The 23138-nt window shown below is 36.7% G+C and overlaps 1 protein-coding gene across 1 annotated transcript in view; it reads left to right on the top strand.

Annotated features, from left to right (window-relative positions):
- Positions 1–4093, top strand: part of LOC103974122 (uncharacterized) — a 4907-nt gene extending 814 nt beyond the window's left edge. Inside the window, exons 2-7 of the mRNA XM_009388879.3 lie at positions 424–659; positions 738–996; positions 2978–3157; positions 3246–3401; positions 3488–3707; positions 3779–4093. Of these exons, the coding sequence (XP_009387154.2) occupies positions 424–659; positions 738–996; positions 2978–3157; positions 3246–3401; positions 3488–3661 (1005 nt within the window). The 3' untranslated portion in view covers positions 3662–3707; positions 3779–4093. The remainder of the gene's footprint in view (positions 1–423; positions 660–737; positions 997–2977; positions 3158–3245; positions 3402–3487; positions 3708–3778) is intronic.
- Positions 4094–23138: the final 19045 nt, after the last annotated feature.

Genomic DNA, 23138 nt, shown 5'->3' on the forward strand with positions numbered 1-23138 from the left:
TCAAAATCCTGTCTTTCCCTGTGATATCAATCTGTGTTGTGATTCAAGTGATTAAGGCATCTTATTGGAGTTGATCTGTTTCATAAGCTAGTTGAGCTGATGATTAAACACCTCAGTCTTCGCTAAATTTTTTATCATTTGCTTGTTTTTGTTTGACACTGGTCAAACCTTGTAAGTTTCTGTCAAACTATTTCCTCTTTACATTATGCATCCCATTAGGTTCATGCATCAGTTAACACCATCCTTTCTGCTTCTGAAACTTGGAACTACTATTTTCTTAAATGAAGCTGTTTATTTTCATTTATCATATCAGCCGTGAACCTACTTCATCATTGGCAAGAATATCCAAAGGCTAGAATGTTCTTATACATGATCAGGCTTTATCCAGGCACCAAATTTTAACTTCTCTAACATCTATTGCAGGATGCACTCGCCATAAAGGCACCAAAGAAAATGCACGTCGTGTTGAGGATGCTTATGTTAGCTGCTATGATGATATGCGGCATCTATATTTCTTCAGTAAGTTTAAAGCAGATAGCGATACAAAGCAGACCCAGAAAATTGATGATCAAGATAATGGAAGCACCTTGCAGCAAACCTGACATTCCATATTATGAAATACCATATGTGCATTATCCAGTACCCACCACTTATAGCAGGTATCTATCTGTTTTCTGGTAATTTGTTTTAGTTTGGCATGTGGCAGCAATCTATCTAACCATTCATATGAGCTTCAGGGATGAATGTGCATGCACACCAGTTCGGTTTTTCTCTATTGTGTCGATGCAGAGGTCTGGAAGTGGGTGGTTTGAGACTCTCTTGAATAGCCATGTTAACATTAGTTCTAATGGCGAGATTTTCTCTCCCAAAGAAAGGAGGAGTAATGTATCAACAATCATAAGAACATTGGACAAAATTTACAATCTGGACTGGTACAGCAGTGCTTCAAAAAATGAATGTATAGCTGCTGTTGGCTTGAAGTGGATGCTGAATCAGGTAAAGCCGTAAAGCTCTTCATTCAACACTAAGATAATATCTCTTGGTGTTATATTTTTATCTGATGCAGGATTAAGTTTTTTACTCTGTTAATGTGCTAGATCAATAGAAACTAATCATATATGCAATTAGAAACTCGATACGTAAGCTTCTCAAACAAGATGCTGGCAAGAGAATTCATGGATCATATTCTATGCGTAAACCTTGGACAAAGTAACTAGTTTGAGGTAATAAAGCTGCTCGGGCAGCTAGACTGAAAAGCAATTGAGGTAAGAGTCATCAGGGTTCATCGATAAAATCCATTGGTAAGCCAAAGCTAACATGTATTTTATTATTTAATCTTGTACAGGACAACCTGGAGCTGAAGGTGCTAATGTGATTTCGTTAGTTAGCTCATAGTTTAAGTTGCAAACTGGAGGCAAGCATGCTGTACTTAGTATTTTCCTTTTACTCGAAAAAAGAAGAGCATTAGCCAATGAATGCAATATGTGAAACATTTAAAAGAATTTGTTAGTCTGGATGGCTATGTATAAGGATGTTTTTGCTGGAACAAATTGAGGATGCTACATAACTTCTTGCACTGAACTGGTGTTGGAAAATAGATGAATTCTGTTGGGAAGGTGGCTTCTATTGATTATTTTGGTCCTACTGATTAGGATAAGAAATTGTTAAATTTTGGTAAGGATTGCTTCTCCTTAACTGATTTGGAGTAGGTTGTTCACATAATATGTATGTGGGATTATCAAGGCATGAATTGTGAGGCATTTGACATTACTTAAGGTGCTGTGGGACATTGTTGTGGTGTGAAGTGCTGCACAGAGGTGCGGTGTCAGGAGTGGTTGTGAGGGTGAGAGGTGAGGTGCATGGGCGAGTGTGTGAGAAGCATCCACAATGGGTGGACATAGTTGAAAGGGAAGAGAATTAAAATGGGGAAGAGAGAGAGAGAGAGAGAGAGAGAGAGAGAGAGAGAGAGAGGTTTAGCCTTCAAGAACATAAGTTGTATATTAATTGTAATCAATTTTATTATTGTGGAAATTTTTGTGTGATTTAAAATTCTTGCTTCCCAATTAAGGTATCTGTGCCACCCACATGAACCACTACACGTTCAAATATCTAACAATTTATAGCACACTAGAGTGGAAAAAATCAATGTGAAATTTAATATTAGGTAATGTTTGAAACTGGAATTATTGATGATGCCACCAGCATACTAGAAATGAGGTGGTTGCAAACATTAGCCTCATCGCCCAACTATCTGATAGTCATGTCTCTTGAAAATTTGTTAATACTTGAAACCAAGAGATGTATCTTTCAGAGGCAGAGAAATGCCAGAAATGTGACTAGATATGTTCTATTAGAAGATAATATAAATGAAATCGGGAATATTAACTACTCTTTCTAGGGCTTGAAAAACCATAAATTTAGCAAGGAGATCCAAAGAAGTAGCTAATTAATGAAGTACTATAGATTGTTGACTTCAATTCTTCTTCCTATCTGAAATACTGTCTCTTGACTCTGCCGGACATAGTTTCTTGTGAACAAAAATAAGCTCCTTTTCGGTATGCAGAAATCTATTCCTTCCTAAGCCTCAAAGTTATGGAAAGTTGGGTTTCTGCACCTTGTCTGGGTGTCATGGATTGAGCCATGCTTTGAGTTGTCATATTTGTTGTGATTTGCTTGATTGCAAAATATACAGAGATTTGGACACAACCGGACGATTGATGGAAATTGTTCTCTGCCCCTGATCTAGGTTCGACTACAATAAATGTCTTCGGAGACAAACATAATTCCTCTCTATGTATTCGTTGTCAGTGTCAGGCCTTAAGCTACTAGTTTTATCTGCATATTTTCTTATCAGTCACCTATCCTGTCTCATCCATGATCATCTTTAATCCTATCTAAAATCATCTTCCTGCAACACCCTCAATCTTCCAGCAGAAGTATAATTCTAACATCCCTTGTTTCCATGGCACTATTCCAGGGTCTTATGGAGAATCATGCAAGAGTAGTTGAATACTTCAGTCAAAGAGGGGTCTCTGTGATATTCCTGTTCAGGAGAAATCTACTTTGTCGTTTGGTCTCACAACTTGCAAACGATCATGATCGCAGCGCTAGGCAATTACATGGGACTCATAAAGCTCATGTACATTCAGAAAGTGAGGTCAGTTCTTTTCATGATTGAAAAAGCACATCGACAAGCTTGCATTGCAAAGTTTCCAACTTTTTCTTCTCATGGAAATCACAAACAGGCCAACATACTCGCAAGATACAAGCCCAGGATCAATACCTCTGAATTGATTCCAACCCTTAAGCACACGGATAAGTTTGCTACCGATGCACTGGGGTACTTCAAGAGCATCCCCCATATTGTTTTGTACTATGAGGATCTCGTTCGGAATCACACCGTGAGTACTTTGCATCTCTTTGTTGGACAAATTACCCTTTTGCGATTGGAAGAAAACACTCTCAATTCATTAATCGGTTTCTTCAGAAGCTAATGGATGTCCTGGAGTTCCTGAGAGTACCTCAGAGAAAGCTGGTTAGCCGACATGTGAAGATACACACGAGACCACTGCACGAGCAGGTTGAGAACTGGGATGATGTTTACATCTCTCTTAAAGGAACTGAGTACGAAAGCTTTTTGAATTCAGATTATGGTTTTTAAATTGGATCCTTTTGATAGCTGGAGTTACCATGACAACCACATCAAGGTAGAAAAAACTTCAGAATTTTCATGGTGTCTTTCATGTGCTTAACAATTTGTTTCTCTTCACTCCTGCAGCATACTTCTTAGTAAGAAAAAGGAAATGGAATCGAGCACAGTACTAAACCGACACGACAGATGGACAGAAGATCTGCTTGTCCAAAACAATGCTAATTTGTTTTAATTTTTATACTTGTGTATGCAATGCCTGCATATATGTAATTGCAGGCATCCATTTGCCTAACAAGCTCAATTAGCTAGGCGGTGTTTGTTTACATGTTTTACTCATATTTTGTTGTTTCCATGAGTAATTCATGAGCTGATCAAGTGTTCAAGGTCACTTGATCCCTGGATTATGTAAATGAAGATTTGAAGTTGGAAATTTGAATTGCAGCAGGGTTTGAATTCCATCGATTAGGATTTTTAGCTGCTGTTGCTGGTCGACTAAGATCATGATGTTATGAGCCGCAGAGTAAAACATCTTTCAAGATCTGCACCAAACTATCAAAAATCCAACATCTAAATTTTTTTTAATTACTTAAAAGAAAATATTTATCATTCTGAGTTGATTTTTTTTTTCTAAATAAAGGAAAAGAAAAAGAGGGAAATCCTACGGTTTAGATGAAGTGAATCGTTCCCTCAAAAGCATTCAGTGGTGGCGTGTCACCGTTGAAGTTTTGTTTCTTCTCTCTCTCTCTCTTAGTGGTAACATTGACTTCGATCGTGGGAAACACTGAGCAATTGTCACGATAATGGTGGGGCCTACTGCCTTTGATTGTGTTGAGTCTTTGGAGGCAAAAATCTTTGGTTCTCACACCTAATAATATAAATTTTTATTTATATTTTTATATAAATTCTTAAAGAAAAGTTTTTTTTAAAATTAATTAATTAATTAATTTATTTATTTTCATAAATTCAATTAGCGTTCCATTTTCATTATTTTTGCAGAGCATTCGTTTTTTTGCTTTAAAAGAACATGCTAATCCGTTCAATTCACATGTGATTATTAAACTAGGCACAGAATTGGTTTTAGTCGAGCCAGTTCACTTATCCATCTCTTCCCTGTCAAAGCAAATTGACCTCTGGTTTACCCTAATGCCGCCACGAGTGTTCCTCCCATTCAAAGCCTTCTATAGTTCAATGCTTCGTATTTTCATTCGACGCCTTATTTCACCCTCTGCGCCAATGTCTCAGTTCCAGCGCTAACATGGTCCAACGATGCAACCTTAAGTTTGGAATCCCTAGTGTGTTCTCTCTCCACAATGCACTCCCCTTCCCCTCTCAATGTGAAAACTTCTCATGTCGCTTCTCTGTTGCATAGATGGAGATCATAATCCGTTGGATACAAGCCCAAATAAATCCTAAGACAAAGGATGATTCAGATGAGTAAAAAACATCGTAACAAAAGAAAGAGAGAGTCATCCCAATTCGAGAGATCGCAACCACGAAGATCTAATTATCTATGCTGATATATTAGACTTATGGATATATCAGTATACACAAATTAGATAGAGAGACATCTATAAGATTATGTCAAAGCTCGCATCAATATATCCGCCTACACTAACTCGATCAATACTAAGGTATTAGACTTATGGATTCAAAACTTACTTTGATATGTATGACTACAACGAGGATAGGGTGAAGCTTACATGACTCGAGTTAATTGGACATATGCTTGCGTAGAAGAAAGCTTATCTTCTTTGAACTAACAATGATGAGAACGTATCATGGACATGATTTAAAAAACTCATATGAGAAGGGTTCTATCTTATAGGATATCTGAAAGAAAGATAAAGGAAGTAACACTATTTATATCAAGGAAGGGACAAGTCCATGCAAGAATATACTATGGAATTCTAATAACTGCTAATTACAAGTGCCCTGCAAGCTAATCACGTAAGTGATAACACATGTGACATGCTGGATAATTTATTATTATTATTATTATTATTATTATTATTATTATTATTATTATTATTATATTTCTTACTTTATATTAGATAATGTATATATTATGATGTCCTTGAATTTGTGCAATGAGAATTAGATAGATCATGATAATGAGATCAATTCACCCTTAAATATATATCCTAAATATTTTCGGTTATAGGTTACTCGAGAGGGACATCGAGATAATCAAACAGACCAATGTACTATATAGCAGTCTATATGATGGAGACAATTAGTCTCATGGTTGTTTATGTGGGGACACTAGGGATGTTTTGCAGGTGCTCATTAGAGAATGACTTGACTGAATTATCCGCTTATAGAATATTGAATGTTTAATGATACCTTTGTTGAATCTCGTATTTTAATGATGAAATCAATTGATGAACTAATGATCTAATCCATGTGTTGAGATAAATGATGCAAGACTAACTACGACTGTGAACAAGGCAAAACAATTAAAGAAGAATCGAATATTGGGCCGGAGTCAATGATCGGGCATCGGGTCGGATGAATCGGGGGATACACCGAAGGATCAAACGATGCAATAAAAGCTCGTCGAAAGTTTACCGAAAGCTCATCGGAAGTTCACCGAGAGTTCACCAAAAGCTCGCCGAAAGATCGTTGAGAGTTCACCAGAAGTTCACCGAGAGTTCGGTTGAACAATTGATATGCCGAACAACTTAGATTACTTATATTGTAATTGTTTTAGCCTTAACTATCATAGTTAGAACTTTAATTTGAGTTAGTTTTGGGAGAAATCTTACTAACTCAATTAGAGGCTAACTGGACTCAAAACGAGACTAAATTGGGCCAGTTGGATGGCTCATTCAAATACTTGGAGCCATATCAGGTGGTGGCATTGCTTAGACTAGGCGGTGGAAGTGCTTGAGGCTCAGCCTCTCAAGTGGTCTGGGTCTGGGCGATGGTACCGTCGACAGTTATTGCTGTCAGGTAGTGGTACCGCCCTATCAGGCGATGGTATCGCCAGAGCCTAATCTCCGAGGCTCTATCAAGTGGTAGTACCATCGGTATCTCGAAAACTTAGGATGAGACACTTTTTTATTCTTTTTTTAAAGTCATTGGAGCCTATAAATACCCCACTCTTTCCTGCATGAAAGAACACAAAAGTATAAAAAAAAAGTTTTGAGATTTTGGGTTATATAAGTGTTGAAAAAGTGCTAAGTGTTCTCCTCCTTCTTTAGTTCTGTGATTATTCTAAGAGAGGTGTGAGGCTTATAAAGGTTATCTCTTAAACTTGTGAAAAGGATAAAGAATTGTAAGAGGGTAGTTGGTCTTTGCCCATTGAAGAAAGACCGTTAGTAAACGCTAGTAGCCTCAACGGAGGAGGAATCAGGAGTGGACATAGGTCACGATGACTGAACCACTATAAATATAGTTTGCACTTTCTTTCTATATTTCATTACTATTACATTATGAGTTAATTGTTTAGTTCACTAACTCTATGTCAATCATGCTTTCATTATCGTTTTCATTGAATGAAGATATTCTAAAATCATATTTTTATCGAAAGCACTAATTTACCCCTTCTTTTAGTATCGACTTGATCCTAATAATTGGTATCAGAGAAAGGTTACTCTCTATTTGGTTTAAAACCCAAGAGAGATGACTTTTATCGACAATCAAGAGGGTCATTCTATCACTCGTCCTCCTATGTTCAATAGGACGAACTACACGTATTAGAAAACTAGAATGAGTATTTTCTTACTCTATATGGATTTTGAGTTGTGGAACATTAATGAAAGCGGTTTTGAGAAGTTTTCCAAACTAGTGAATGAATGAAATGATTTAGAAAAGAAGACTTTCTCCTTGAATGCTAAAACAATGAACGCTTTGTTTTGTGCTCTTGATAAAATCGAATTTAATCGAGTTTCTATATGCAAAACTGCACATGATATTTAACATACACTCGAAGTCACACACGAAGGCACAAGTAGGGATAAAGAGTCAAAAATTAATCTTTTGGTTCATAGCTATGAGTTGTTTCGTATGAAACTAAGAGAAACCATTAGAGACATGTACATCTATTTTATGGATGTCATCAATGGTCTAAAAGCACTTGGTAAAAGTTTTTCTAATTTTGAACTTGTTAACAAGATATTAAGATCTCTTCCAAAAAGTTGGAATCCTAAAGTAACGACAATACAAGAAGTAAAAGAACTAAATAACTTTCAAGCACTTATCAAGTCCTTGATGACCTATGAAATGACATGTATAGCATATGATGAACTTGAGAGTAACCTTCCAAAGAATAGGAAGGACATGGTATTTAGAACCAAATAATGTCACTTGGGTGAAAACTCAAGTGATGATGATGATGATGATGATGATGATGATGATGATGTTGACTTGACACTACTTACAAGAAAGTTTAAAAAATTCTTAAAAAGGAACAAAACAAAACAAGATATTAAGAACAAAAGTGAACTAAAAAGGACAAAATAATATGCCATGAATGCAAGAAGTCGGGACACTTCAAAAATGAATATCCCCAAGTGAAGAAGTAGCTACCAAAGAAAAAGAAAATACTCAAAGCTACTTGGGATGACTCAAGTGCATCCAAAGACGAAGAGCCAAGCAACAAAGAAGAAGTTCCTAACTATGCATTAATGGCGTTTGGCAATGAGGTAAGTGACTCAATCGAAACTCATTTATTTTTTAATGAATTATTAAGTATTTTTTATGATTTCTTTGATGAATATAAATTAGTTGGTAAAAAATATAAATTATTAAAAAAGGATTATGCTTCTTTTTCTAGTGAACTTGAAAAATTAAAAAATGAGCATGATAAGTGTATGATAATGTGAAGAGTTAGAGTCATTTAAAAAGGAAAATTTGTTACTATAAGATGTTGAATGTCGGATTTTGATGATGAAACTAATTGATCGTGTTTATTTGATTTGCATTTTTAGTGATACAGGAAGTTTCAATCAGGGAGAGACAATTAAGGCAGGAAGAATCATGTTAGGCCAAAATGGAACATGTCAGAAGATTGGACGTCGAGCCGGAGGATCGATCGACGTATCAACAGAAGGCTTCGGGCCATGGGTTCGGGCAATTGGTCAAGAAGAGCGGAAATTGTGCCAAGAAAATTGAAGTTGCAGAGGTCAACTGGCTGATTGGGCAATAGGCCACAAGAGAAGATGATACACCGAAGAATCAGATGAAGCGTCGATGAACCAATGACATGCCGGACAACATTTAATTTAAGCATTGTAATAATTATCTAGATCGAAGTAGGTTTTAAGTGTACAGGATTAACTATGATAGCAAGGCATAAAGAAAAATGAAGTCCCAGAGTCAAGAATGAGATTTCATTAGGAGTTCGAGAGTTCGTCGGAAGTCCGAACATTCATCCAAAGTTCTATCGGAATTGACCGAGAAGTCTAGGAGCTTATTAGAGAAGCTCGTTAGAACTCACAAAGAAGATCGTCATGAAGTCCAGGAGCTTACTGAAAGTCCACTGGAACATTGTCGAGAGATCGTCAGAAGTTTGCCGGAAGATCGCTGGAAACTCTCCGGAAGAAACCTAGACTCATCGTACTTATTTAGCTTAGTGTATGCCTTTAATTTTGTAATTAGCATATAATTGGGATTGAAATTGGGCTAACCCAATTAGGGGCCAGTTGGGCCCATGTATGGACTTTGTTGGGCCAAGTAAAAGGCCCAAACAGTGGCCCAACATGTGGCATCGTCGGTGGCATAGTCTTCGAGACTATGTTAGGTGGTGGTATCGCCCAAACACAATCTTCTAGGCGGTGGTACCACCAGAATGGGCAGTGGTACGACCTAGTGTCAGAAAGCACCGGCGATAATACCGCCAGCATAGGCGGTGGTACCACTAGTACCCCGAAAACCGGGGATGAGATATTTTTAGGCTCCAAGTTTGAATCAACTTGAGACCTATAAATACCCCTCTCATCCCTAGTTAACGTACACAAGAATTGAGTGAAGAAAAGTAGAAAAACTCTATTGTAATCTTGTGAGAACTCCTCTAAAAACTCTAAGTGTTAGTATAATTTTAGAGATGAGTAAAGGGACTATAAAGGTTGTCTCCTAAACCTGTGAAAAGGAGAAGAGGGTTGTAAAAGGGTAGTTGATCTTCACTCATTAAAAGAAGATCGTTAGTAGATGTCGGTGGTCTCGACGGAAGGAAAATCGGTGGAGTGGATGTAGGTCACGATGACCGAACCACTATAAATTTGTTTGTAATTTTGTTTTATTTTTAATTCTCATATTGCAAACTGATTTACTTACTTTATTTGCTCATTACATTCTTGCAAATGTTTCAAAGTTAAGCATCTTTCTGAGATCAATTTTAATCGTATGAGAATTTTTCAAAATCGACGTCTTTATTGTTGCACTAATTCACCCCCTCTCCCCCACCCCACCCCCTCCTCCTCTTAGTGTCGGCTCATTCCTAATACTTGGTATCAGAGCCACATTATTTCTCATTTGGTTTAACATCCAAAAGAAATTACTCTTTTCGGATTTCAAGATGGTATTTCTATCGTTCGTCCTCCTATGTTCAATGGAATAGACTACACTTATTGGAAAACCCGAATAAAAACTTTCTTACTTTTCTTGGATTTGAATTTATGAAATATTGTCGAAAGTAGTTTTTAAAGGTCTTCTCTTCTAATGAACGATTGGAATGATTTAGAGAAGAAGACTTTTTCTTTAAATGCTAGAGCTATGAATGCTCTATTTTGCGCATTGGACAAAAATGAATTCAATTGAGTTTCTACTTATGAAACGACTTTCGATATTTGGCATATACTTGAAATCACACACGAAGACACTAGTAGAGTAAAGGATTCTAAGATAAATATTTTAATGTATGATTTTGAACTATTTCGAATGAAGCCATGCGAAACCATTGTTAACATGTACACCCGTTTTACGAATGTCATCAATAGCTTAAGAGCTCTTAGCAAATGTTTTTCGAATCTTGAACTTGTTAATAAAGTTTTACGATCTCTTTCTAAAACTTGGGATCCTAAAGTAACGGTCATTTAAGAGGCCAAGGATTTGAATATTTACCATCTCGAAGAACTTATTGAGTCTTTAGTGACCTATGAAATAAGTTGTATGACATAAAATAAACATGAGAATAACCTTCCAAAGAATAGGAAGGATTTGAAACTTAGAACAAATGAAGACCGCTTGAGCAAAAGCTCAAGTGATGATAAACTTGAACTTCTCACTATAAAACTTAAAAAGTTCATTAAATAAGAATTAAAGAATAAAAATAAACTTAAAAAGAAGTTGTCAAAGAAGAATAGAGTACTCAAAATGACTTGGGATGAAACGAGTGCATCCGAAGAAGAGGAGCAAACCGATGAAGACGAAACGACAAACTTCACTTTGGTGACTCTCGACAAAGAGGTAAAAAACTCAAACGAAACCTCCTTAGTTTATTTTAAAATTACTTGATGCATTTCATATGTTATTTTTAAATTAGTTAGTAAAAAAAATATTAAATAAATAAATAAAAGGGGATCATGCTTTTCTTTTTCTAGCTAATTTTAAAAATGATAATGATAATTACATATTTTATGAAAATATAACAATATATTATATTTAATTCTAATGATTAATCCTATGTATGTTTTTTTAAAATAATGTGTATCTAAATAAATTGATGATTTTCGACCTTGATTAAAAATGTTTAATGAAATCATGTTTGATGATATCATGATTAATGAGTTTATAGTTTGAAATTATGTATGTTATATCTTGAAAACTTGAAACTATGTTTTGATGTCATGCCCAAAGTAGTGATGCATAATGATCATCCTTAATAAGCTTATATTTCAAAATTATGCGTGATAATTTTTGTGATTCATGGCTCATTGATCTTTGTCGCAATAAAAGTTATTTTTTTGGTTTTAAACAAGATAGATGGTTTTCATATGAAAAATTTGAGCATATTTATATGAAATCAATCACATAAAATAAAACACATAAAAAGAAAAAATATATTATCATTGAAATTAAAATGATGAATCAAATCTCTTGTTTGAAAAAGCCTTATGTTTAATGTGTTATAATTTTTTTGGTCTTTATGGTTTTTATAACGAAATTTATTTTTCGATCCTAAACGTTGATGCATGTTTTTATTTGGCATGAAAAGACAAAGGCATACTTGTATGAAACCAACAACTTAAAATGAAACATTTCTATCTTATTGATTTTTTGATAAAAGATTTATGAATCCGTGTATATTATGCTTTTGTGAATCTCTTGGATTATGAAAATGATTTGAATTTAATGGGTTTTATCGAAATCATGTTCTTGATTTCTTGAGATTTATAACTTGAAATCATTTATGAATCAAGATATCTTATTATGTGTTCTTGTATCTTCTTATTGAGATTTATCCAAACGAATCATGGTTTCTCTCTTGATTTCTCAAAATTTATAACATAAGATTACCTTTGAAGATCATTGACTATTTAATCTCTTAAGATTTCTTTTTGTTATTTACTAAAAATGAGATTTGTCAAGATAAATAATTTACGAATTGATCTTTCTTGATCTTTCATCTTTTATGTCATGATTTTCATATGATTACCTTTGTATTTATGTGATGCTTAGAGCATTGATGGAAGAAATAAATAAATTACACCATTAAAAATTCTTCTTTCTTGTTTACAATAAATAAGGGGAGAAAGAAAATTACTAGCATTTCAAGAGATTGATAAATCAACTTATGTCATTTTGAATCTCTTAAAAATGATTTTGATGATTTGATGATTTGAATTTGAATGAGTTTTATTCAAATCATGATCTTGATTTCTGCGAATTACTTGAGATTTTTTTTCTTAATCAAGATCTCTTCTTTGTACTCCTATGATTTTTTTTGGTATTTTATTTAAAGAAGAGATTTACTATATGAATCATGTCTTTTGGTATTCACATAATCATATCTTTCATGCCATGATTTATTTATGATACTCTCTTGTATTCATTTAGTGTATATCTCATCACCCAATTAATTTTTCTTAATATTCTTCATGTGATGAAATGAAATTATGCATGAAATACTCATGAGAAGTTATGATCATGTATGATAGGATGTAGTATAATTTGACATTTCGACACCATCATGATTTGAAAAATTTATGATTTGGAATGACACATGCAATACTATGATTTTTTTTTAATGATATATCATGAATGCTTGAGTATCATGTATGATATGTCCATAGTGATGATTTATTTTTGATATCATGCATAAAGTAAGGATTATTGAATCTCAGATTTTGATGATGAAACCAATCGATAAGTGTTTATGTTTTAATCTATGTTTTAAGTGATGTAGGATGCTTCGATCAAGATAAGACAATTAAAGCGGGAAGAATCATGTAGTGCCGGAGGAAAACATGTCAGAAGATTGGACGTCGGGCCGGAGGAATGGTCAACGTATCGATAGAAGGCTTCGGGCCGTGGATTTGGGCATTGGGCCAAGAAGAGCGAATATTACGCTAAGGATATCGGAGTTACGGAGTCAACTGGCCGATTGGGCAATAGGCCGCAAGAGAGGACGATGAGCTGAAGAATCGGACAAAGCGTCGAGGGACCAATAACATGTCGGACAATATGATTAATGCTTAATATTAATTGTCTAGATCGAAGTGTGTTTTATATGTGTAGGATTAACTACGATAGCAAGGCATGAAACAAAATGAAGTCCCAAAGTCAAGGACGCGACTTCATTGGGAGTTCGAGAGTTCATCAGAAGTCTGGACGTTCGTCGAAAGTTCTAGCAGAACCAGCCTAGAAGTCTTGGAGCTTGCTAGAGAAGCTTATCGAAACTCGCTAAGAAGATCATCGTGAAGTCCAGGAGCTTCCCGGGAGTCCGTTAGAACATTGCTGAGAGATCGTCAAAAGTTCGTCGGAAGCTTGCCGGAAGAATAGACATAGGGACTTGTTTTGCTTAGCAAATGTCTTAGGATTTCATAGTTAGCACGTAATTGGGTTTGGATTTGAGCCAACCTAATTAGGGGCTAGCTAGGCCCATGTAAGAATTGTATTGGGCCCAATAAGAGGCCCAAATAATGCCCCAAGAAGTCTCACCGTCATGACACAGTCTTCGAGACTATGTCAAGCAGTGGTACCACTAGTCTGGGCGATTGTACCGCCCCTAGCATGGTGCCAAGCGGTGGTACCGCCAGTCTGGGCAGAGGTACTGCCTAGCACTGCCCCCTAGGTGGTGGTACCGCCTAGGAAAATGTCAGTGCCGACTAACACTAGGCGATGGTACTGCCCATGCTTGGGGAACCCGGAATGGGAAAGTTTTAGGCTCCAAGGTTGAATCAACTTGAAGCTTATAAATACCCCTCTCATCCCTAGTTAAAACACATAAGCACAGAGAGTTTAAAAGTAAAGAAATGCCATAGAAATCTCTTGTGAGAATCCTCCTCAAGTTCTAAGTGTTAGAATTCTATAAGAGGAGTGTGAGTGCTTGTAAGGGTTATCTCCTAAACCCGGTAAAAGGAGAAGAGGGATGTAAAAGGTGATTGGCCTTCACCTATTGAAGGAAGGCCTCTAGTGGACGCTGGTGACCTCGTCAGAGGAGGAAGCCAAAAGTGGATGTAGGTCACGTTGACCGAACCACTCTAAAACTGCCGTGTTCTTTGGTTTACATTTTATTCTTGCTATTACCTTACTGCAAACCTTTTTAAGTGCTTACTGCCTTCAATTTATTTATGAACGTGTTTCAAGTTAAGACATTTTCGAGATTAGTTTTTAACGTAAATGGTTTTATCGAAATGAAAAGTTTTGAAGACGTGATTTTACCGCTGTACTAATTCACCCCCCCTCTTAGTGCTGATCCTGTTACTAACAATTGGTATCAGAGCCTCATTATTTCTCATTTGGATTAACATATAAAATAAATGGCTTATTTCGGCTTTCAAGAGGGTCACTCTCTCATTCGTCCTTCCTTTTTCAATGGGACGAACTACACTTATTGGAAAACTCGAATGAGAGTTTTCTTGCTTTCATTGAATCTCGATTTATGGCATATAATCGAATCCGATTTTCAAAAGACTTCTCTTCCAATAAACCATTGGAATGATTTAGAGAAGAAGACTTTTTTTTTTAAATGCAAAGGCTATAAATGCCTTATTTTATGTTTTAGACAAAAATAAGTTTAATCGAATTTCTATGTGTGAAACGACTTTCGAAATTTGGCATACTCTTGAAATCACACATAAAGGTACTAAAAAAGTTAAAGATTCGAAAATCAATCTTTTATTGCATGATTTTGAACTTTTTCGAATGAAACCAAGCGAAACTATTGTTGACATGTATACATGTTTTACAGATGTCGTCAATGGTTTAAAAGCTCTTGGTAGAATTTTTTCGGATTTTAAACTTGTAAACAAGATCTTACGATCGCTTTCTAAAACTTGGAATTCAAAAATAACAACTTTACAAGAATCAAAATATTTGAACCATTTCTCTCTCGAAGAACTTATCGGGTCATTGATAACCTATAAAATGACATGCAATGTACGTAAAGAACTTGAGAACCACCTTCCAAAATACAAGAAGGATTTGTGATATAGAATAATCGAAGACAACTCGAGTAGAAGCTCAAGTGATGGTGAACTTGAACTTACTCAGAAAAAAAGTTAATGAAACAAAAATTAAAGAACAAAAAGAACGCAACTATTTGCTTTGAATGCAAGAAGAAGAACATAAATTGGGATGAATCGAGCTCCTCCGAAGACGAGGAGAAAATCAACAAAGGCGAGATGGCAAACTATACCTTAACCGCTTTCAACAATGAGGTAATCAAAACCCCCTTAATCAATTTTGAAATTACATGATGCTTTTCATGAGGCATTTATTTATTGTTAGAATAATTATTTTTCTTTAAAATTACATGTTTAAAAATGAAAATACAAAATTATGATCATGCTAGTAATTTTAAAAATGATAATAAAAATTACATGTTTTATAATTGAATAAAATATTATATTTAAATCTAATAATGATCATATGTATGTTTTTGTTAAGAATAAATAATGTGTATCTTGATGATTTTTTATTTTGAGTGAATCTATGTTTGATGTCTTAATGAAAATATTAAGAAGTTTGATATCATGCTTAATGATGATGCATGGCTTTTGTATGGAAAATTAAGCATGAAAAGTTAGATTCACCTTAAAAAGAAAAATGCATGACTATAATGAACTTGATTGAAAATGCTTTAAGTTTTATGAAATAATGTAATGATGCATAATTATCATGTTTAATAAATTTTAAAATTATGCATGATGATTCTTTAGATTTATGGATTATTGATTTTCACGGTAATAAAAGTTTATTTTTTGACTATAAGGAAAATAAATAGTTTTTATGACAAAATTTATTTTTTTATTTTAAATGTTGATGCATGTTTTTATTTGGCATAAAAAAAAAGGCATGCTTGATTGAAGTAAATCACATGAATTGAAACAACTAAAAAGAGAAAAACATTTTTCTCGAAAAAATTTTTCTCTATCTTATTGACTTTGATGAATCTATTTGATCATCTTTTTATGAATCTCTTGAAAATGATTTTGATTTGACGATTTGAATTTGAATGAGTTTGTATTCAAATCATGATCTTGATTTCTTAGATTTATTACTTGAGATTTTTTTTCAAGATCTCTTCTTTATACACCTATAATTTTTGCTATTTATAAAAAGAAGAGATTTTATAAAATGAATCATGTCTTTTGTAATTCAAGATGTCTTATATTTCATGACATGATGTTGTTGTATTTATGACTTGTATGCCTTGAAATGATTGAAATATTTTACACTATTTTGTTCTTCCCTTATTCTTTTTTGTTTACAATGATAAAAGAGGGAAAAGTTATGATCATGTATGGTAGGATGCAATTTGACAAATTAATATCATCATGATTTGAAATATTTATAATTTAGAATGATGCTTGCAATACTTATGCTTTTTATTGTGATGATATATGTGGTGCATATGATGTGTATCATGAATGTTTTAAATGATGAATGTTTGGCATTATGATCAAAATATTGATAAATAATTAATATATATGATATGCTCATAATGATAATTGATTTATTCGTGATACACAATGATATGCTTAATTGTATACTTTATATCAATTTTCAAATTATGATAAAGGTAAGTATCAATTTTCAAAATATGAATGCTCAATATGTATGATATGCTCATGTATGATATTCTCATAATGATATGCTCAATTGTATACTTTATATCAATTTTCAAATTATGATAAAGGTAAGTATCAATTTTCAAATTATGATTTATTCGGTATCATGCATGAAAAATGAAATGTAAGGTTTTTGAAATTGTGCATGTAAAATATAACGATGCACAAATAATATTGATACTTACCTTTATCATAATTTAAAAATTGATATAAAGTGTCTTCCTTTCTTTTTGACAATGACAAAGGGGGAGATAAAAGATAATAGCTCACACAATTCAAGAAAAACGCAAAAATTACACTTCTCAAAAGAGAAGAAAGAACTTGCTTTTTGAATATCTCAAATTGTTAGCTTTCATGTTATAAAATAATATAACATTTTGTTAGCTTGCGTTTTTGCAAAGGAAGTAAAAATAATCACACTTCTTAAAAGAGAAGAAATTGCTATCTTGAACATCACAAAGAATTGCTAACTTGAAATCTCAAGAAGATACAAAAATATGCTAACTTGCACATCTTTAAATTTGCTAGCTTGTATATTGTACTACCTTGCATATCTATAACTTGATAGCTTGAATATTTTAACTACAAACTGCATGATGATAAAACTTAATATTATGTTTTTTTCATGCAACGAATTGAACTTGTATGTTTAAACACTTAATAGTGATACTTCACCTTTTTGTTGATGAGAAAGGGGGAGAAATATATTGATATCATGCATGGTTTTATCATGACATGTTTGCTTGGATTTTTGAATCCAAGAGTTATATGTCATATTGATAGGGGGAGTTTATTTAAACTCTAGGAGTTAAAGATTAACTCTGTCATTGATTGGTTGTCATCATAAAAAAGGGGAAGATTGTTGAATCTCAAATTTTTATGATGAAATAAATCGATAAGTGTTTATGTTTTAATCGGCATTTTGAGTAACACAGGATGCTTCGATTAAGATGAGATAATTAAAGGAGGAAGAATCATATTGTGCCGGGGGAAAACATGTCAGAAGATTGGACGTCGGGCCGGAGGAACGGTTGCGTATCGATAGAAGGCTTTGGGCCGTGGATTCGGGTATCGGGCCAAGAAGAACGGATATTGCGCTAAGGATATCGGAGTTGTGGAGTCAACTGGCCGATTGGGCAATAGGCCGCAAGAGAGGACGATGGCCAAAGAATCGAACGAAGCATCGAGGGACCAATGACATGCCGGACAACATGATTAATGCTTAGTATTAATTATCTAAATCGAAGTGTGTTTTACATATGCAGGATTAACTACGATAGCAAGACATAAAGCAAAATGAAGTCCCGGAGTCAAGGACGCGACTTCATTGGGAGTTTGAGAGTTCGTCGGAAGTCCGGACATTCATCAGAAGTTTTGACGGAACTAACAGAGAAGTCTTAGAGCTTGCCAGAGAAGCTCATTGAAACTCATCAAGAAGATCATCGTGAAGTCCAGGAGCTTGCCTGGAGTCCGCCGGAACATTGCCGAGAGATCGTCGGAAGTTCGTCGGAAGTTCGTTGGAAGAATAGACATAGGGACTTGTTTTGCTTAGCAAATGTCTTAGGATTTCATAATTAGCATGTAATTAGGCTTAGATTTGGGCCAACCCAATTAGGGGCCAGCTAGGCCCATGTAAGAACTGTGTTGGGCCCAATAAGAGGCTCAAATAGTGCCCTAAGAAGTCTCACCGTCGTGGCACAATCTTCGAGACTGTGTCAAGCGATGGTACCGCCAGTCTAGGCGGTTGTACCGCCCCTAGCAGGGTGCCAAGCAGTGGTACCACCAAACCTGGGCGGTGATACTGCCCAGGACAATGTCAGTGTCGACTGACACTAGGTGGTGGTATCGCCCGTGCTCGGGGAACCCAGGATGGGAAAGTTTTAGGCTACAAGGTTGAATCAACTTGATGCTTATAAATACCCCTCTCATCCCTAGTTAAAGCACACAAGCACAAAGAGTTTAAAAGTAAAGAAACGCTGTAGAAATCTCTTGTGAGAATCCTCCTTAAGTTTGAAGTGTTAGAATTTTGTAAGAGGAGTGTGAGTGCTTGTAAGGCTTATCTCCTAAACCCGATAAAAGGAGAAGAGGGGTATAAAAGGTGATTGGCCTTCGCCTATTGAAGGAAGGCCTCTAATGGACGCCAATGGCCTTGTCGGAGGAGGAAGCCAAAAATGGATGTAGTTCACGTTGACCAAACCACTCTAAAACTGCCGTGTTCTCTGGTTTGCATTTTATTCTTACTATTACCTTACTGCAAACCTTTTTAAGTGCTTACTGCCTTCAATTAATTTATGAACATGTTTCAAGTTAAGATATTTCCGAGATCAGTTTTCAACGTAAACGGTTTTATCAAAACGAAAAGTTTTGAAGCCGTGATTTTACTGCTGTACTAATTCAACCACACCCCCTGCTAGTCATAGGTGCCCAGCAAGCCAATCACGTGAGTGATGGCACATGTGACTTGATACAGAATTATTTTGCTTATTATATTTTGGCGTATATCACTTTATAACTATTGCATAAATGCATACATATATTGTGATGTCCTTGGATTTGTGCAATGGGAATCGGATCGTGATGAGATCACGATAATCAGATCGATTCACCTTTAAACACATATCCTAAATAATCCCGGTCATAGGTTACTCGAGAGGGACATCGTGATAACCGGATAGACTGGTGTGCTGTATACCCGTCCATATGATGGATGCAGCTGGTCTCATAGCTGCTCGTGTAGGGACACTAGGGATACAGTACAGGTGCTCATTGGAGAATGAGTTCACTGATTGATCCGCTTATGGAATGCTTGATGGTTGATGATGCCTTATTGTCAGACAGCGATTCCGTAGTCCTAGTGGTGTATCTGGTCCTTAGACTTGAGACACCAAGGATGTCCTGTATGAGTGCTCCACTCTTTGATACCAGACTTATAGGTTTGGCTGTCCCAGATCTAGTACAGCTGGTCATTGGGAGTGGTAGTCGACCTTACGAGGGCTATTGAGTGTGGATAGAGGATCATCCACTCTCGGCGTCATGAGAGGATCATCCAACCCTGCTGTGTGGATCACCGCTAGAGAGGAGGACGCTTGACCTCCTTTACCCTCTCCTAAGGATCTGCAAGGAAACAGGGATATACGATCTCCCTAGGTAACACAATCTACTTTATACGTAGTTTCATGTTTCGCGGATTTTTGCGTACCAATCTTCGCACAACGACGAACATCTTTTTGGGAATCGGGGATTTTGTTTTCTTGTTCTTCCGCTGCGCATGTGATGTCGCCCCCATGATTTCCCAACAATGGTATCAGAGCCAGGTTGTTCGTGCGAATGATTGGTTTTGAACTGTGTGTGTTGTATTTAGGAAGAATTTTGACGTCAAAATCGTTGACGCAAAAGCGAGAAAGGGCGGCAACAGTTGCTTCCCTCGATCTGCGTGCGTGAAGCGCAGCCGAAGACGGGCAGCACAGGGGCTGCGTCTGCAGTAGCCGGCCGGCGGCCTGCTTGCAGCAGCCTTGCTGCCGGCGGGGTTGGCAGCCCACGGGCAGAGGCGCCGCAGGGCAGCGGCGCTTGCCGCCACAAGGAAGCGACGCCTGCCGCCGCTGCTCCCGCGGGCGAAACCCCCCCCCCCCCCCCACAGGGGCGGCCGCCCGGCGGGACAGCACCGCCTACAGGCGAGGGCAGTGCCCTCGCCCCGCCACACAGGCCGCCGCTAGTAGGGTGGCGGCGACGGCGGCAGCAACAAAGGATAGTAGGGCATTAGGGTTTTCTGGGAAAAAGATAGTTTTACCCCTCGGAATTTAAGAAATTCCAGTTTCTATCTTTTGTCCAAATTACGAAAATACCCCTATAAATTCTGAAATTCCCTACATGTCCCTGATTTCATAAAATATTAATTAATTAAAAGGTTTAGTTGATTATTATTTTTATTATTATCTAGTAGTCCTACGTGATGATGATTATTTATACATGTGATGTATGATGTGTGGACGGATGATCATGGACCGTGTGATGTGTGTACTTGTGATTATTATTATTGAGGTCTGTGAGCCTCCATTATATTTCTCGTTTATTGTCGGGCCTGCGTGCCTATGATTAAGTTGTAATCACATGAGGAGGCGCAGCGGGAGCGTGGATGCGATAGCGGGACCCACGAGATGGACGATCGTGATGCATGGAGATGCCTCAAGATGTCGACGGAATCGACGAGGACGAGATGGACGATCACAGGGCATGGAGATGCACCGTTGCACACATAGATCTTGATGTGAGTGATTAGGCCTACTGGCTCAAGCCTAATCATATTAGGTTGTGGTCCATGATCATCTGGTGTGATTGCTTATACATATACTATATAAGTATATATATTTGCATGCGATGTAGATATATATTAAATATGTATATGTGTGACATGTCATATTAGGAGACCAAATCATAGAAACATCTCTCGATAATATTAAGTCGGTAAACGTGAGGCAATTAGATTGACTCACGTGGCCTTCCATCGTTATAAGTAGGAACCGATTCCCGGTGTAGGTTAAGTTGGTCGAGTCCCTCGAGACTCACCTATATCACGATTCGTTATCTTGCTTACGACATAGAGATGTCACCGGTGACCTGAGGGCATGGTATACTTGGTCGAGTCCCTCGAGGGTATATCATCAAATCAGACTCATCTTGTAACGAAGGTGTTGACTTAACCGAGCATCATAGTTGGTCGAGTCCCTCGAGGCCATGGTGATTCGGAGGCCGAACAGGATGGGAATCACAACGAGTTGTGATCGGCAAGAGTTGCCTACCTTTTAGGCTTAGTGTGATTGGTCGAGTCCCTCGAGGTTACACTAAGACGCTGATTGGATCCTGATCCCTACTAGAAGTCTGCCGGAGACTTCCGTTTCACGTGCTGAGGGTGTCGCGTGACTCGTTAGTAAAATAGTGGGAGCATATTAAGATAGAAGTCCATATCTTGATAGTTTATTTCTTGCAAAATCTGCATGTTATTCATTTCTGCTGCATCTTTATTTTCAGAAAATGTCGCTTTTAAATCCCTTACGTGGCATACTTGATGTCAACCGCCTCACTAGTCCAAATTATACGGATTGGCTCCGTAACTTGAGAATTGTTCTCACAGTGGAGAAAATCGTGTATGTCCTTGATACAGTGATGCCTACGCCCGAAGAAGGGGCAAGCGAGGATGAGATCACTCGCTACGTGAAGTACATTAATGACTTCACTCTTGCTCAGTGCTATATGTTGGGCTCTATGACTCCTGAGTTACAGAGACAACATGAAAAGATGGATGCCAGATCCATTCTCCTACATGTCCGCAAATTGTTTGAGGAATAGGAAAGGACTCAGTGATATGAGATATCCAAGAGCCTCTTCCACGTTAGGATGACTGAGGGGACACCGGTTCAAAACCATGTCCTAAAGATGGTTGAGTGGATAGAGAAACTCACAGGTCTAGGAATGGTCATAGAGGATAACTTGTGTCTGGACATTGTACTTCAGTCCCTATCAGATTCCTTTTCATAGTTCATAATGGATTTTAATATGAACAAGCTTGAGGTGACTCTCCCAGAGCTCCTCAATATGTTGAGGGAGGCAGAGAGTACTATTAAGAAAGAGAAGCCAGTTCTCTATACTGGTGAGACCAGAAAGAAAAGGAAAGCAGAAAGGTCCCTTAAGAAGGGAAAGGGCAAGGGCAGACCAGGTAAAGCAAAGGTTGCTAAGAAAGACCCAGCAAAGGACAAAGGCTAGTGCTTCCACTGTGGTAAAGATGGGCACTAGAAGAGGAACTGCAAAGAGTACCTTGCAGAAAGGGCGAAACAAGAAGCTAGGTGAAGCTTCAAGTACATTTATGATCAATCTCCAATTGTTAGATTTTTGTGATAGTGCATTGGTATTGGATACCAATATTGCTTATCACATCTATAATTTATTGTAAATTCTAGCAAAGCTAAGGGGAGATTGACGAGAGGAATATTGCATAAAGGTTTGTTTATGCAAGACACTACTCCACATATCATGAATGTAAGTGTCTAAGAGGAAACGAGATGAGGTGAATAGTGCATACCTATGGCATTGTAGGCTAGGTCACATCCATGAAAGAAGGATTCAAAAGTTGCTAAATGATGGATATCTAGATCCATTCGACTACGTGTCATATGCAACTTGTGAACCTTGCATTCGTGGAAAATTGACTAACTCTCCATTTAGTGGAACTGGAGAGAGAGCCACTGAGTTGTTGGAAC

Source organism: Musa acuminata, chromosome BXJ3-5 (genome assembly GCF_036884655.1).
Source record: "Musa acuminata AAA Group cultivar baxijiao chromosome BXJ3-5, Cavendish_Baxijiao_AAA, whole genome shotgun sequence".
Lineage (NCBI taxonomy): Eukaryota > Viridiplantae > Streptophyta > Magnoliopsida > Zingiberales > Musaceae > Musa > Musa acuminata.